This window comes from Oncorhynchus tshawytscha, linkage group LG18, assembly GCF_018296145.1.
Source record: "Oncorhynchus tshawytscha isolate Ot180627B linkage group LG18, Otsh_v2.0, whole genome shotgun sequence".
NCBI lineage: Eukaryota > Metazoa > Chordata > Actinopteri > Salmoniformes > Salmonidae > Oncorhynchus > Oncorhynchus tshawytscha.
This window is the reverse complement of record NC_056446.1, coordinates 30,071,464-30,083,915: the sequence shown is the minus strand read 5'-3', so window position 1 is coordinate 30,083,915 and position 12,452 is coordinate 30,071,464. Positions and strand designations below refer to the sequence as shown.

At 42.3% G+C, this 12,452-nt stretch overlaps 1 protein-coding gene across 6 annotated transcripts in view; it reads left to right on the top strand.

The window, feature by feature from the left end:
• The window catches only part of LOC112217852, a 71,501-nt gene that overhangs the window by 42,628 nt on the left and 16,421 nt on the right, over positions 1-12,452 (top strand). Inside the window, exons 1-4 of one of the 6 annotated variants that reach the window (XM_042300917.1) lie at positions 5,278-5,623; positions 5,890-6,210; positions 6,328-6,365; positions 6,480-6,606. In XM_042300917.1, coding sequence (XP_042156851.1) covers positions 5,563-5,623; positions 5,890-6,210; positions 6,328-6,365; positions 6,480-6,606 — 547 coding nt within the window. In that variant the 5' untranslated portion in view covers positions 5,278-5,562. Of the gene's footprint in view, positions 1-5,277; positions 5,624-5,889; positions 6,211-6,327; positions 6,607-12,452 lie in introns of those variants that run through there. The other 5 variants (XM_042300916.1, XM_042300912.1, XM_042300911.1 and 2 more) reach the window with 5 other exon arrangements.

Genomic DNA, 12,452 nt, shown 5'->3' with positions numbered 1-12,452 from the left:
TGTCCTATCTACTCTACTCTGCTCTGCTGTCCTCTCTACTCTGCTCTGCTCTTATCTCCTCTCTCCACTGCCCTCTCCTCTCCACTACTCTACGCTCTTCTCTCTTCTTCTCTCTTCTCCTCTCACTGCCATACTCTCCTCTCTTCTATGCTGCTCTACTCTCCTCTCTCCATTACTCTCTGCTCTCCTCTACTCTACTGTCATCTCCTCTCCTCTACTCACCTCTCCTCTCCTCCACTCTACTCTCGTCTCCTCTCTCCACTACTCTCCTCTCCTCTCTCCACTACTCTCCTCTCTCCTCTACTCTACTGTCTTCTCCTCTACTCTACTCTCCTCTCTCCTCTACTCTACTCTCCTCTAATCTCCTCTAAATTCCTCTCCTCTACTCTCCTCTACTCTCTACTCTCCTCTACACTCATCTACTCTCCTCTCCTCTGATCTAATCTATCCCCTCCTCTCCCCTCTCCTATACTCTGCTGTTCACTGCCCTCTCAACTCCTCTCTCTTTTACTCTGCTCTCCTTCTCTTCACTACTGTCATCTCCTCTCTCCTCTCTCCTCTCCTCTCTCTAATCTCCTCTCCTCTCTCCTTTTCTTTGCTCTCCTTCTCTACACTACTGTCATCTCCTCTCCTCTCTCCTCTCCTCTCCTCTCCTCACCTCTCTCTCTCCTCTCTCTCCTCTCTCTCTCTCCTCTCCTCTCCTCTCCTCTCCTCTCCTCTCCCTCTCTCCTCTCCTCTCCTCTCCTCTCTGTCATCTCCTCTCTCATCTACTCAACTCTACTGTCATCTCCTCTCTCCTGTCTCATCTACTCTACTGTCATCTCCTCTCTCCTCTCAACTCCACTCTCCTCTACTGTCATCTCCTCTCTCCTCTCCTCTCTCATCTACTCTCCCCTAAACCTTCCTCTACTCTCCTCTACTCCGTTCTAATCTCCTCTCTCCTCTGCCCTCACCTCTCCTCTCCTCTCCTCTACTCTACTCTACTCTACTCTACTCTACTCTACTCTACTCTACTCTACTCTACTCTACTCTACTCTACTCTACTCCACTCTCCTCTACTCCACTCTGCTGTACTCTCTACTCTACTCTGCTCCTCTTTCCTCTCCTCTCTCCTATACTCTGCCCTCTCCTCTGCTCTCTCCTCTACACTCTCCCCTCCTCTACTCTAATCTCCTCTCTACTCTGCCCTCTCCTCTCCACTACTCTCCCTTCATCTCTGCTCCTCTCTCCTCTACACTCCTCTCTCCTTTACTCTCCCCTGCTGTCCTTTCTACATTCCTCTACTTTGCTCTAATCTCTCCTCTCCCCTCCTCTCCTCTCTCCCCCTCTCCTCCTCTCTTCTGCCCTCTCCTCTCCCCTCCTCTCCTCTCTCCTCTGCTCTCCTCTGCTGCCCTCTCTACTCCACTCTGCTGTACTCTCTCCTCTCCTCTCCTATACTCTATTGTCCTCTATTCTCTCCCCTTCTCTCCTCTGCCCTCTCCTTCTGTCTCCCTTACTCTCCGCTCTCCTCTCCTCTTCGCTCCTGCCCTCTCCTCTGCTGTCCTCTCTACTCTCCTCTACTTTGCTCTAATCTCCTCTCTCCTCTCGTGTCCTCTCTCCACTACTCTCCTCTTCTCTCCACCTCTCTCCCTTCCTCTCTGCTCTCCCCCTCTCCTCTCCCCTGCTGTCCTCTCTACTCTCCTCTACATCTGCTTTGCTCTCCTCTCTCTTCTACACTTCTCTCTCTCCACCACTCTCCTCTCTTCTCTACTCTACTCTACTCTACTCTCCTCTCTTTTCATCTCCTCTGCTCTCTTCTCTCTACTCTCCTCTCTTATCCTCTCCTCTCATTATCTATTTCTCTCTCTGCTCAGCAACAGAAAAACAGAAGTGGTCTGAGCTGAAATAACCGCTGAAAGAAGGACCAGTTGCAGACATAGACATACTTATTATTCTGTTTATGTGCATAATTTACTGCAGTTACACTCCAAAAGCAGGTTGTAACTAGAAGGAGTACAGCTATTGATGGAAGTGACTTTTCTCAGCAGGTTAGGAGATCATTTAAGATAAACCTAACCCCTTTCCTAAACGTATCCTAATTCTCCTAACCTGCTATGTATGTTCTCCTAACCTGCTACGAGAAATGTATTTCCATCCATAGCTGTATACCATCTAGTAATACCATCTAGTAAAACCCCTAAAACAGTGTCTCTATGTCAACTCCCATACAAACAGTACAGTCCACTGTTCCCATGGTATCTTTGTGTTGTTTTCTACTTCTTTGAAGGTGTGAAATGATCAGCTGTGTTATTTTTAGGGTGAGATAATATTCTGTGGTAAAATGAAAAGACAACCCATCACTTTGACTTATTTCTCTCTCTCTACTCAGTCTCAGAAAAACAGAAGTGGTCTGAGCTGAAATAAGCACTGAAAGAAGGACCAGTTGCAGATATAGACATTAATATTCATTATTCTGTGTATATCTACATCATTGGTTGCAGTTACATTCACCTCTCTAACATTTGAAATTCACTCATCTGTCCTTTTTTATACTGATTCTTTACAAACACAGTTATGTGCTGCTTCAATAAGCTGGTAAGAGGAATATACCCTGGTATTACAGGAACGTGATTGGATGTCCACTTCAGCCCTTGACAGGTTTAGAACATATTGGTACATATGTAGAAACATACATACAATGTGATGTCATACACAAACAGGTAGAATCTGCCTTAATATACGGACAGTGGATCATCAAAGTCACACAACAAATAGACATACCACCAAATCAATAAATAGTCATATTAAATGTCTTTAGTGATGGAGAAAACCATTTGAATAGTTTGAGAGCTCTTGTCAAGAATGATCTGTGGTGTCTGGTGGTGCAGTGTGTTACATTGAACTCCTCAGATCATACTGTTACTGTGTAGGGGTTAGACACTTGTTCAGAGGACTGGTGGTTGTGCAGGAGCACGTTGAAGGCCTTGGGAGGGAGTTGTAGGAAGTGCCAATGATGTGGCAGCAGCATCTCTGAATGACTTCCAATTCCGGAGAGACAAGAGACTTGATTACACTGATATGTCATGTTGACGTGTTGACTATGTCACTTGACTATGTCATTTGACTTATTTCCGTCCTGTAAACTATTTAGATACAATTAGGATGTACTCAGAATGAGATGAGTGGAGAAATGCCAGGTCTGATTAACCATTCAAATGAATATGACAGTGGAGGCTCCTCAGAGGATCAAGGGGAGGAATTGTGAATTTCATAAAACACTTATGAAAAAGTAAATATTTGTAGATACAACTAAACTAAAAATATTCACATCACCAGTTGTTTTGTAATGAAGGTCTACAGTAGCTTCAACAGCACTCTATAGGGTAGGTAGCACCATGGTGTAGCTGGAGCACAGCTAGTTTCCACCCTCCTCTGGGCACATTGACTTCCATACAAAACCTAAGAGGCTTATGGTACTCACCCTCTTCGACAGTAACTATGACAACTTCCGAAAGACATCCGCCAACCTATCAGAGCTCTTGCAGCATGAGCTGACAAATTGTCAGCGGTTACGATATGAAGGTTTGGCTTGGAAGTGTTTTGTCGTCTGGTCACAGACAGCTGAGGTGTTTTGCACTGGATCCCACAAGCGAAGGGGAAGGGTGAGAGGAGGAGAGTTGAGATGTGAGAAGGAATTAACAAGCAAAGTGATCATGCTGTTTGTTTATGGCCACGATGAAAGTGACCTGTATTTGCATGTGATGAGGGTTGTATTCATTCTAGTATCATGTAGTAGCATAAACTTATCAATGTTACATTGAGCTGGGTGACTGGAATATGAATGAATCATCCAATTAAACGGCACCGACCACCACTGGAATATGACCACATTAATGCCAAATCCCTGCATCACTAATACAGACTCTCATACATGTGAAGAAGGCCTTGTCGTGACGTTGTATTAATTAATATGATGACTGTTGCTCATCGAATGATTACAAGTTTCTAATTACGTGATTAACTGAATCAAGCAATTATTAACTCATTAACTTGGGGCACCATGGGAAAACTATTTTTTATTCAGTTTCTATTTCCCAAATCAACTCAGAGTATCAGAATATCGATTTTACAACAGCTGCTAATTAACCAGTTGCCTCTAACAATCTCGTTCTGAACGTCGAATTTCAAAAGAGAGAGAAAAAATAAAGTACACAAGAGAAATATACATTTGGGTGAATTTGTCAGCTATGCTATTCTAACCCTAACCTTGCCCCAAACTTCCGCTCTTATGGGTCAGAATATAATGACGTAATTACGTGGGGATGATCTCCGAGGATTCTCTGCGTGGACCGTTCCGCTGTTCGATGACGCACATCTCCTGTGCACCTCCCTGCTCGTCCTCCCGGTGTCAGTGTCCTTTTTGGCTTAGGAGTCTGTACCCTCACCCTTTTCTCTGGAAGGGGTCTTCTGAGGACAAACAGCTCTGTAGCTCAGAGCTCACAGCATAGGAATGAAACTCTTTAGATACCACGATTCGATGGGAGATGGAGGCTAGGTGTTTCGACTTGAATTCACCCATTTAGACACAGCTACTCATCCGTAGCTTGGGTAGAAAAATATTTCTTTGTCCTCAAGCTTGCGTTGCGTTCTGGGTTCGTTGACTTTTTCAGGCCCTGATGCAGCTGGGGTCACTTAGTCCTCCTGTAAATTCTATACTCACAGGTTTTATGCCCTTGGGTCAGAAGTGGGCGTAGCCGCCTTTAGGGCAATTCTCTGGGCGTACCAAGTTAATGAGGCAAGGTCCAGATTTTACTCAAATCCAATTTTAGACTAACTTAACATTTCATCTTCCCCAAAACATTCTCTTTGATTTGGATATTTTCCATACAACGTACAATGTATAAACATCAGACATATATTCACATTACAATGTTTTTATAATAACGTCATCTATTAACCTTTAATAACAGAAAAAAAATGACATACTTTTTCATATTCCATCTATCATCATGACCACCATTATGGCTGAAGAAAACCATTGTTCCAAAGTCCCTTTAGTTCATGTTTAATGTTCTGAGGCTGGTTCTCCATAGTAACAGGACAAAGGAATTTGTCTGTGGCCTGAGATTTACCAGGGGAGTGAGGGGCCATAAAACCCCCCACATCTTCAGACCCCTAGATCCCTCCTCCTCTGTTGGGGTTGAGAGATAATCTGTAGGGTTGTGGTCTCCTGTAACCTGACCTGATCAGGACAGTCATGACAGCCTTCAACTGCTGGTGAGCTGGAGGATTCTCACCAAGGTGTCAGAAACTAGATTAAAACCATGACCACTTTGAGGAAGTGATGCTATAGTGATGAATAGAGATGCTGCTGTATGGTGAGAAACTCATAGTGCTGAGACACTCTGAAAGAGGAAAGAGACAGAAACAGAGCAGAGAGAGAGAGAGAGAGAGAGAGAGACAGAGAGAGAGATAGACACAGAGCAGAGAGAGACAGAGAAACAGAGCAGAGAGAGACAGAGAGAGAGACAGAGAGACAGAGAGAGAGATAGACACAGAGACAGAGCAGAGAGACAGAGGATCATGGCTGACATCCCTCAATCATCTTTGGGATTGCTTGTGACCGTTTTGTACCTGCTAACAGGTAAGACAGAGGAGAGAGAGTAAGAATATGTCATTAGAGATCATAGAACACATTTATTTCACACGGCCAAACTAGTTCAGTTTACATTTGACTAATATTATGATGACATTTCTGTTGTGTATCTGTTTACTCTTATCTTCACTATTGTATAATAGACAGTATATTACACTATTATTCACACTGAAGAATATCAATAAGAATACCTATGAAATATAATGTCATCTGTATTACCAGTTAATAATTATATGATGTCATACTCCTTCCAGGTGTCAGTGGAGAAACTCTCTCTATGTTCTCCAGAGTGGGAGATGATGTCAGTCTGCCGTGTAACAATGTGTTTTATCCAAACTGTTCCTCTACTGCATGGATCTATAGCAGAGTTAGATCTACTGGTACTATTGAAGCGGTCACATTGGGAAAGATCAAAGTTGACCAGACAGAGAGACTGAGTTTAGGGTCTAACTGTTCTCTACATGTTAGTGATGTCAGAGCTGAGGATGTTGGACTCTACACCTGTCGACAGTTCCTTACAGAGGCAGGACCACAACATGGAGGTGATGCTCCTGTTGATCTGTCTGTTCTAACTAGTGAGTATTACTGTTTAAATCAGAGTTTAAATGTCACTGTGTATAAGTGTGGTGTTAATAATCATATGTAATGTGAAAACAACCAACTAATACTGTATACCTTTTTCTCTTTCTCAGTCTCCTCTACCACACCAGTGACAGATCTGAAGCCTAATGTAAATATGACATTACAGTGTTCTCTGCTCACCTATACGCAACATGAAACGTGCCGGTCAAGATTTAGTCTCAGCTGGGACCCTAAAACAGGTACTAATGCCCAGGACACACAGGATTCTTCCTGTGACATCACTCTGACTGTGACACTCCAGAAGAAGGACAACAACAGGAAGTGGACGTGCACGCTGACTGAAAAGGGAAACATGAAGATCTCCATTGACTTCACCTCCATGTTCTCAGGTATGAGTTCTTGTTGTGTTCCTATAATCTGAATAAATTCACAAGATCTGTGATGATATTAAATTTAATATCAAACCTGATCCTTTCTCCTGGTATTTGTGATATTAGTGATTGATGATAAATTTGATTTGAATCCTACTGCTGTCTGATGATGATGATGATGGGTTATTTAATAAAATAAAAGAGGATGTTTAATCTCCTACTGAATTAGATATTGAAAAAGAGACCACTGATAGTGATGATGTCATCTCTACTGTCTCAGGTAAAAAATATTCCATCTGTATGATGTCTGGATACATAGAACTGGGTACTTACTGTGTTTTCCCATGCTGTGTCAGGGTTTGAGACTGGCTCAGAAAGAGTATATGTTTTTCAGACAGTTCTGATGTAACAACTTTAATTCCCATCAAGACAACCAGCAGTACTCCACAACGGTATGACTGGTCATGTAAAAACAGCCCCAAACATATTTATAGGAAGTACTGCTTGTCTAGTGCTCTAGAGATTGGAGAAAGATTTAGCAGATTGCAGTAGAGAGAACTCTACAGGCAACAGAGTGAGTCACTGGATGTGGAACCATTCTGTACTGTGATGTCACCATTATTCACCAATGAAAAGTGGTCACTCTGTTTTCAACTACTATCCAGGAAGTACAGCCTCTACTACAAGACCAGCCTTGTCAACCACCTCCCCATCTTCTGCTGGTATTCTATTTAATACTATTTCCCTTCTCAGTTGTATTGTAGATAGTATGAGTAGTACCGCATGGGGCCAAAGTCAGATGTATTACCTTGGTCAACACAAAGCATATAAAGTATGTGTATATGCAGTCTAACTTATGTTTTGTTCTTCACATTTGCTGTGGTGCACTTCACACTTCTCTGTTCCCATATGAATCCCTGCTTGTCTATGTAACTCTGACATCCCACGCCAGTGCTAAACTTTAATGACGTTAAAGTAAACTCCTGATATCAGTGATGAGTGAACAAGCACCCTGCTCTCTACTGTATGTGTCTGATGATGAAGAGTTATTTAAAAGAGGATGTTTTTCTCCTCCTGAACTAGATATTAAAGGGCACAGAAGATGGTGGTGACGTCACCTTCAACACCTCATGAAAAATTTAATCAGCAATAAGGTTCCAACCGGAGAATTTCATTGTCTGAAGAAACGCATTGGAATGCAAGAACACTCTCGTGACCGCGCCCAATGAGACCGAGGCTTTCTGCCAGACCACCCACTCAAAGAGCTATTATGAGCCCCTCCTTCATAGTAGAATCATACAACCAGAATCTAAAGACGGTGACATCTTGTGGAAGCCCTAGGAAGTGCATGCTCATCCATATCTAAGATGGACATCAAATGGCACTGTTTTCAAAATTGAGCTCTCACTTCCTGTTTGGATTTCTTCTCAGGTTTTTGTCTGCCATGTGAGTTATACTCACAGACATTTTAGAAATTTCAAAGTGTTTTCTATCCACCAGTAATAATAATATGCATATATTCCCATCTGGGAAAGAGTAGGAGGCAGTTTACTCTGGGCACGCCTTTCATCCAAAAGTGAAAATGCTGCCCCCTAGCCCCAACAGGTTTTAAGCACCAGTTGTCAGAGCAACTCACAGATCATTGCACCTGTACACAGCCCATCTGTAAATAGGCCATTCAACTACCTCATCCTCATATTGTTATATTTTTTGTTGTTCCTCGTTTGCACCAGTATCTCTACTTGCACATTCATCTTCTGCATATCTATCACTCCAGTGTTTAATTGCTAAATTGTAATTATTTCGCCACTCTGGCCTATTTATTGCCTTACCTCCATAATCTTCCTACATTAGCTACCAATGAATATAGATTTTTCTATTGTGTTATTGCCTGTGTTTGTTTATCCCATGTGTAACTCTGTGTTGTTTGTGTCGCACTGCTTTGCTTTATCTGGCCAGGTAGCAGTTGTAAATGAGAACTTGTTCTCAACTGGCCTACCTGGTTAACTAAAGGTCAAAATAATAAATAAAAAAACAGGAACAGTACTCATTTATGTATCTAGATGGCACATGAAAGATGTACTATTTCTGATTAATGTTTAAAACATCCTAAATATGGATTGCATACATCATTTGACTTGTTTCTATGACCTGTAACGGAACTTTTTGAGTTTTTGTCTGGAGGAATTGCTCGTGCTTTTTGAGGATTGAATGCTGGGCTGAACAAGCTAACAACAAGTGGCTAAATGATGGGCTTTTTGGAACTGTATGGAACAAATCAGTCATTAATTGTCGAACTGGGATTCCTGGAACTGCCTTCTGATGAAGATATTCAAAGGTAAGTGAATATTTATAGTGTTTTTTGTAGCTTCTGTTGACGCCAAAATGGCGGCTATTTCTTTGGGTTCTGAGCGCCGTTCTCAGATTATTCTTTTTCCGTAAAGTTTTTTAACAAATCTGACACAGCGGTTGCATAGAGCATACATTTATCTTTAATTCTGTGAATAACACTTGCATCTTTTATCAATGTTTATTGTGAGTATTTCTGCAAAATCACCGGATGTTTTGGAATCAAAACATCAAAACATTACTGCACGTAACGCGCCAATGTAAACTGAGATTTTTTATACAGACAGTGGGGCAAAAAAATATTTAGTCAGCCACCAATTGTGCAAGTTCTCCCACTTGAAAAGGTGAGAGAGGCCTGTAATTTTCATCATAGGTACACTTCAACTATGACAGACAAAATTAGGAAATAAAATCCAGGAAAATCACATTGTAGGATTTTTTATGAATTTATTTGCAAAATATGGTGGAAAATAAGCATAATAACATAGCATAATAGCATAATAGCATAATAATAGCATAATAACAAAAGTTTATCTCAATACTTTGTTATATACCCTTTGTTGGCAATGACAGAGGTCAAACATTTTCTGTAAGTCTTCACAAGGTTTTCACACACTGTTGCTGGTATTTTGGCCCATTCCTCCATGCAGATCTCCTCTAGAGCAGTGATGTTTTGGGGCTGTTGCTGGGCAACACGGACTTTCAACTCCCTCCAAAGATTTTCTATGGGGTTGAGATCTGGAGACTGGCTAGGCCACTCCAGGACCTTGAAATGCTTCTTACGAAGCCACTCCTTCGTTGCCCGGGCGGTGTGTTTGGGATCATTGTCATGCTGAAAGACCCAGCCACGTTTCATCTTCAATGCCCTTGCTGATGGAAGGAGGTTTTCACTCAAAATCTCACAATACATGGCCCCATTCATTCTTTCCTTTACACGGATCAGTCGTCCTGGTCCCTTTGCAGAAAAACAGCCCCAAAGCATGATGTTTCCACCCCCAAAGCATGATGTTTCCACCCCCATGCTTCACAGTAGGTATGGTGTTCTTTGGATACAACTCAGTATTCTTTGTCCTCCAAACACGACAAGTTGAGTTTTTACCAAAAAGTTATATTTTCGTTTCATCTGACCATATGACATTCTCCCAATCTTCTTCTGGATCATCCAAATGCTCTCTAGCAAACTTCAGACGGGCCTGGACATGTACTTGCTTAAGCATGGGGACACGTCTGGCACTGCAGGATTTGAGTCCCTGGCGGCATAGTGTGTTACTGATGGTAGGCTTTGTTACTTTGGTCCCAGCTCTCTGCAGGTCATTCACTAGGTTCCCCCGTGTGGTTCTGGGATTTTTGCTCACCGTTCTTGTGATCCTTTTGACCCCACGGGGCGAGATCTTGCGTGGAGCCCCAGATCGAGGGAGATTATCAGTGGTCTTGTATGTCTTCCATTTCCTAATAATTGCTCCCACAGTTGATTTCTTCAAACCAAGCTGCTTACCTATTGCAGATTCAGTCTTCCCAGCCTGGTGCAGGTCTACAATTTTGTTTCTGGTGTCCTTTGACAGCTTTTTGGTCTTGGCCATAGTGTAGTTTGGAGTGTGACTGTTTGAGGTTGTGGACAGGTGTCTTTTATACTGATAACAAGTTCAAACAGGTGCCATTAATACAGGTAATGAGTGGAGGATAGAGGAGCCTCTTAAAGAAGAAGTTACAGGTCTGTGAGAGACAGAAATCTTGCTTGTTTGTAGGTGGTAAAATACTTATTTTCCACCATAATTTGCAAATAAATTAATTAAAATTCCTACAATGTGATTTTCTGAATTTTTTTCCCTCATTGTGTCTGTCATAGTTGAAGGGTACCTATGATGAAAATTAAAGGCCTCTCATCTTTTTAAGTGAGAGAACTTTCATAATTTGTGGCTGACTAAATACTTTTTTGCCCCACTGTATATATGCACATTATCGAACAAAACACACAATATAACATGATGTCCTATGAGTGTCATCTGATGTAGATAATCAAAGGTTAGTGATTCATTTTATCTATATTTATGTTTTTGTGACTGTGAAAAATTGCTGTGTGTGTTTTTGTATTTGGTGGTCATTTAACATAAATATATGTTGTGTTTTCGCTGTAAAACATTTTAAGAATCAGACACGATGGGTAGATTAACAAGATGTTTATCTTTCATTTGCTGTATTGAACTTGTTAATATGTGAAAGTTAAATATTTCTAAAGAATATTTTTTTCAGCTGAATGGGAGGTGGTGTTCCCTTTAGGGAACTCCTTGTGCCCCCCTAGCCCCAACAGGTTTTAAAGTTAGTGAGGGAGATATGAGTCTCCAGCTTCAGTGATTTTTGCAATTCGTTCCAGTCATTGGCAGCAGAGAACTGGAAGGAAAGGCAACCAAAGGAATTGGAATTGGGGGTGACCAGTGAAATATACCTGCTGGAACGCATGCTACGGGTGGGTGCTCCTATGGTGACCAGTGAGCGGAGATAAGGTGGGCCTTTACCAAGCAAAGCCTTATAAATGACCTGGAGCCAGTGGGTTTGGCAATGAATATGAAGCGAGGGCCAGCCAACGAGAGCATACAGGTCGCAGTGGTGGGTAGTATATGTGGCTTTGATGAGAAAAAAGATGGCAGAGAGAGTGTTTGAGGCTATTTTGTAAATGACATCACCGAAGTCAAGGATCGGTAGGATAGTTTTACAAGAGTATGTTTGGCAGCATGAGTGAAGGATGCTTTGTTGCGAAGTAAGAAGCCGATTCTAGATGTAATTTTGGATTGGAGTCTGGAAGGATAGTTTACAGTCTAACCAGACACCTAGGTATTTGTAAATGTCCACATATTGTAAGTCAGAACCGTCCAGAGTAGTGATGCTGGACAGGTGAGCAGGTGTGGGCAGCGATTGGTTGAAGATTATGCATTTAGTTTTACTTGCATATAAGAGCAGTTAGAGGCCATGGAAGGAGAGTTGTATGGCATTGAAGCTTGTCTGGAGGTTAGTTAGCACAGTGTCCAAAGAAGGGCCAGAAGTATACAGAATGGTGTCGTCTGTGTAAAGGTGGATCAGAGAATCCCCAGCATCAAGAGCGACATCATTGATGTATACAGAGAAAAGAGTCGGCCTGAGAATTGAACCCTGTGGCACCCCCATAGAGACTGCCAGAGGTCCGGACAACAGGCCCTCCGATTTGACACACTGAACTCTGTCTGAGAAGTAGTTGGTGAACCAGGCGTGGCAGTCATTTGAGAAACCAAGGCTGCTGACTCTGCCGATAAGAATGTGGCGAATAACAGAGTTGAAAGCCTTGGCCAGGTTGATGAATACGTTTGCACAGTATTGTCTTTTATCGATGGCGATTATTATATCGTTTAGGACATTGAGCGTGGCTGAGGTGCACCCTTGACTAGCTCGGAAACCAGAATACATAGTGGAGAAGGTACGGTGGGATTCGAAATGGTCGGTGATCTGTTTGTTAACTTGGCTTTCGAAGATCTTAGAAAGGCAGG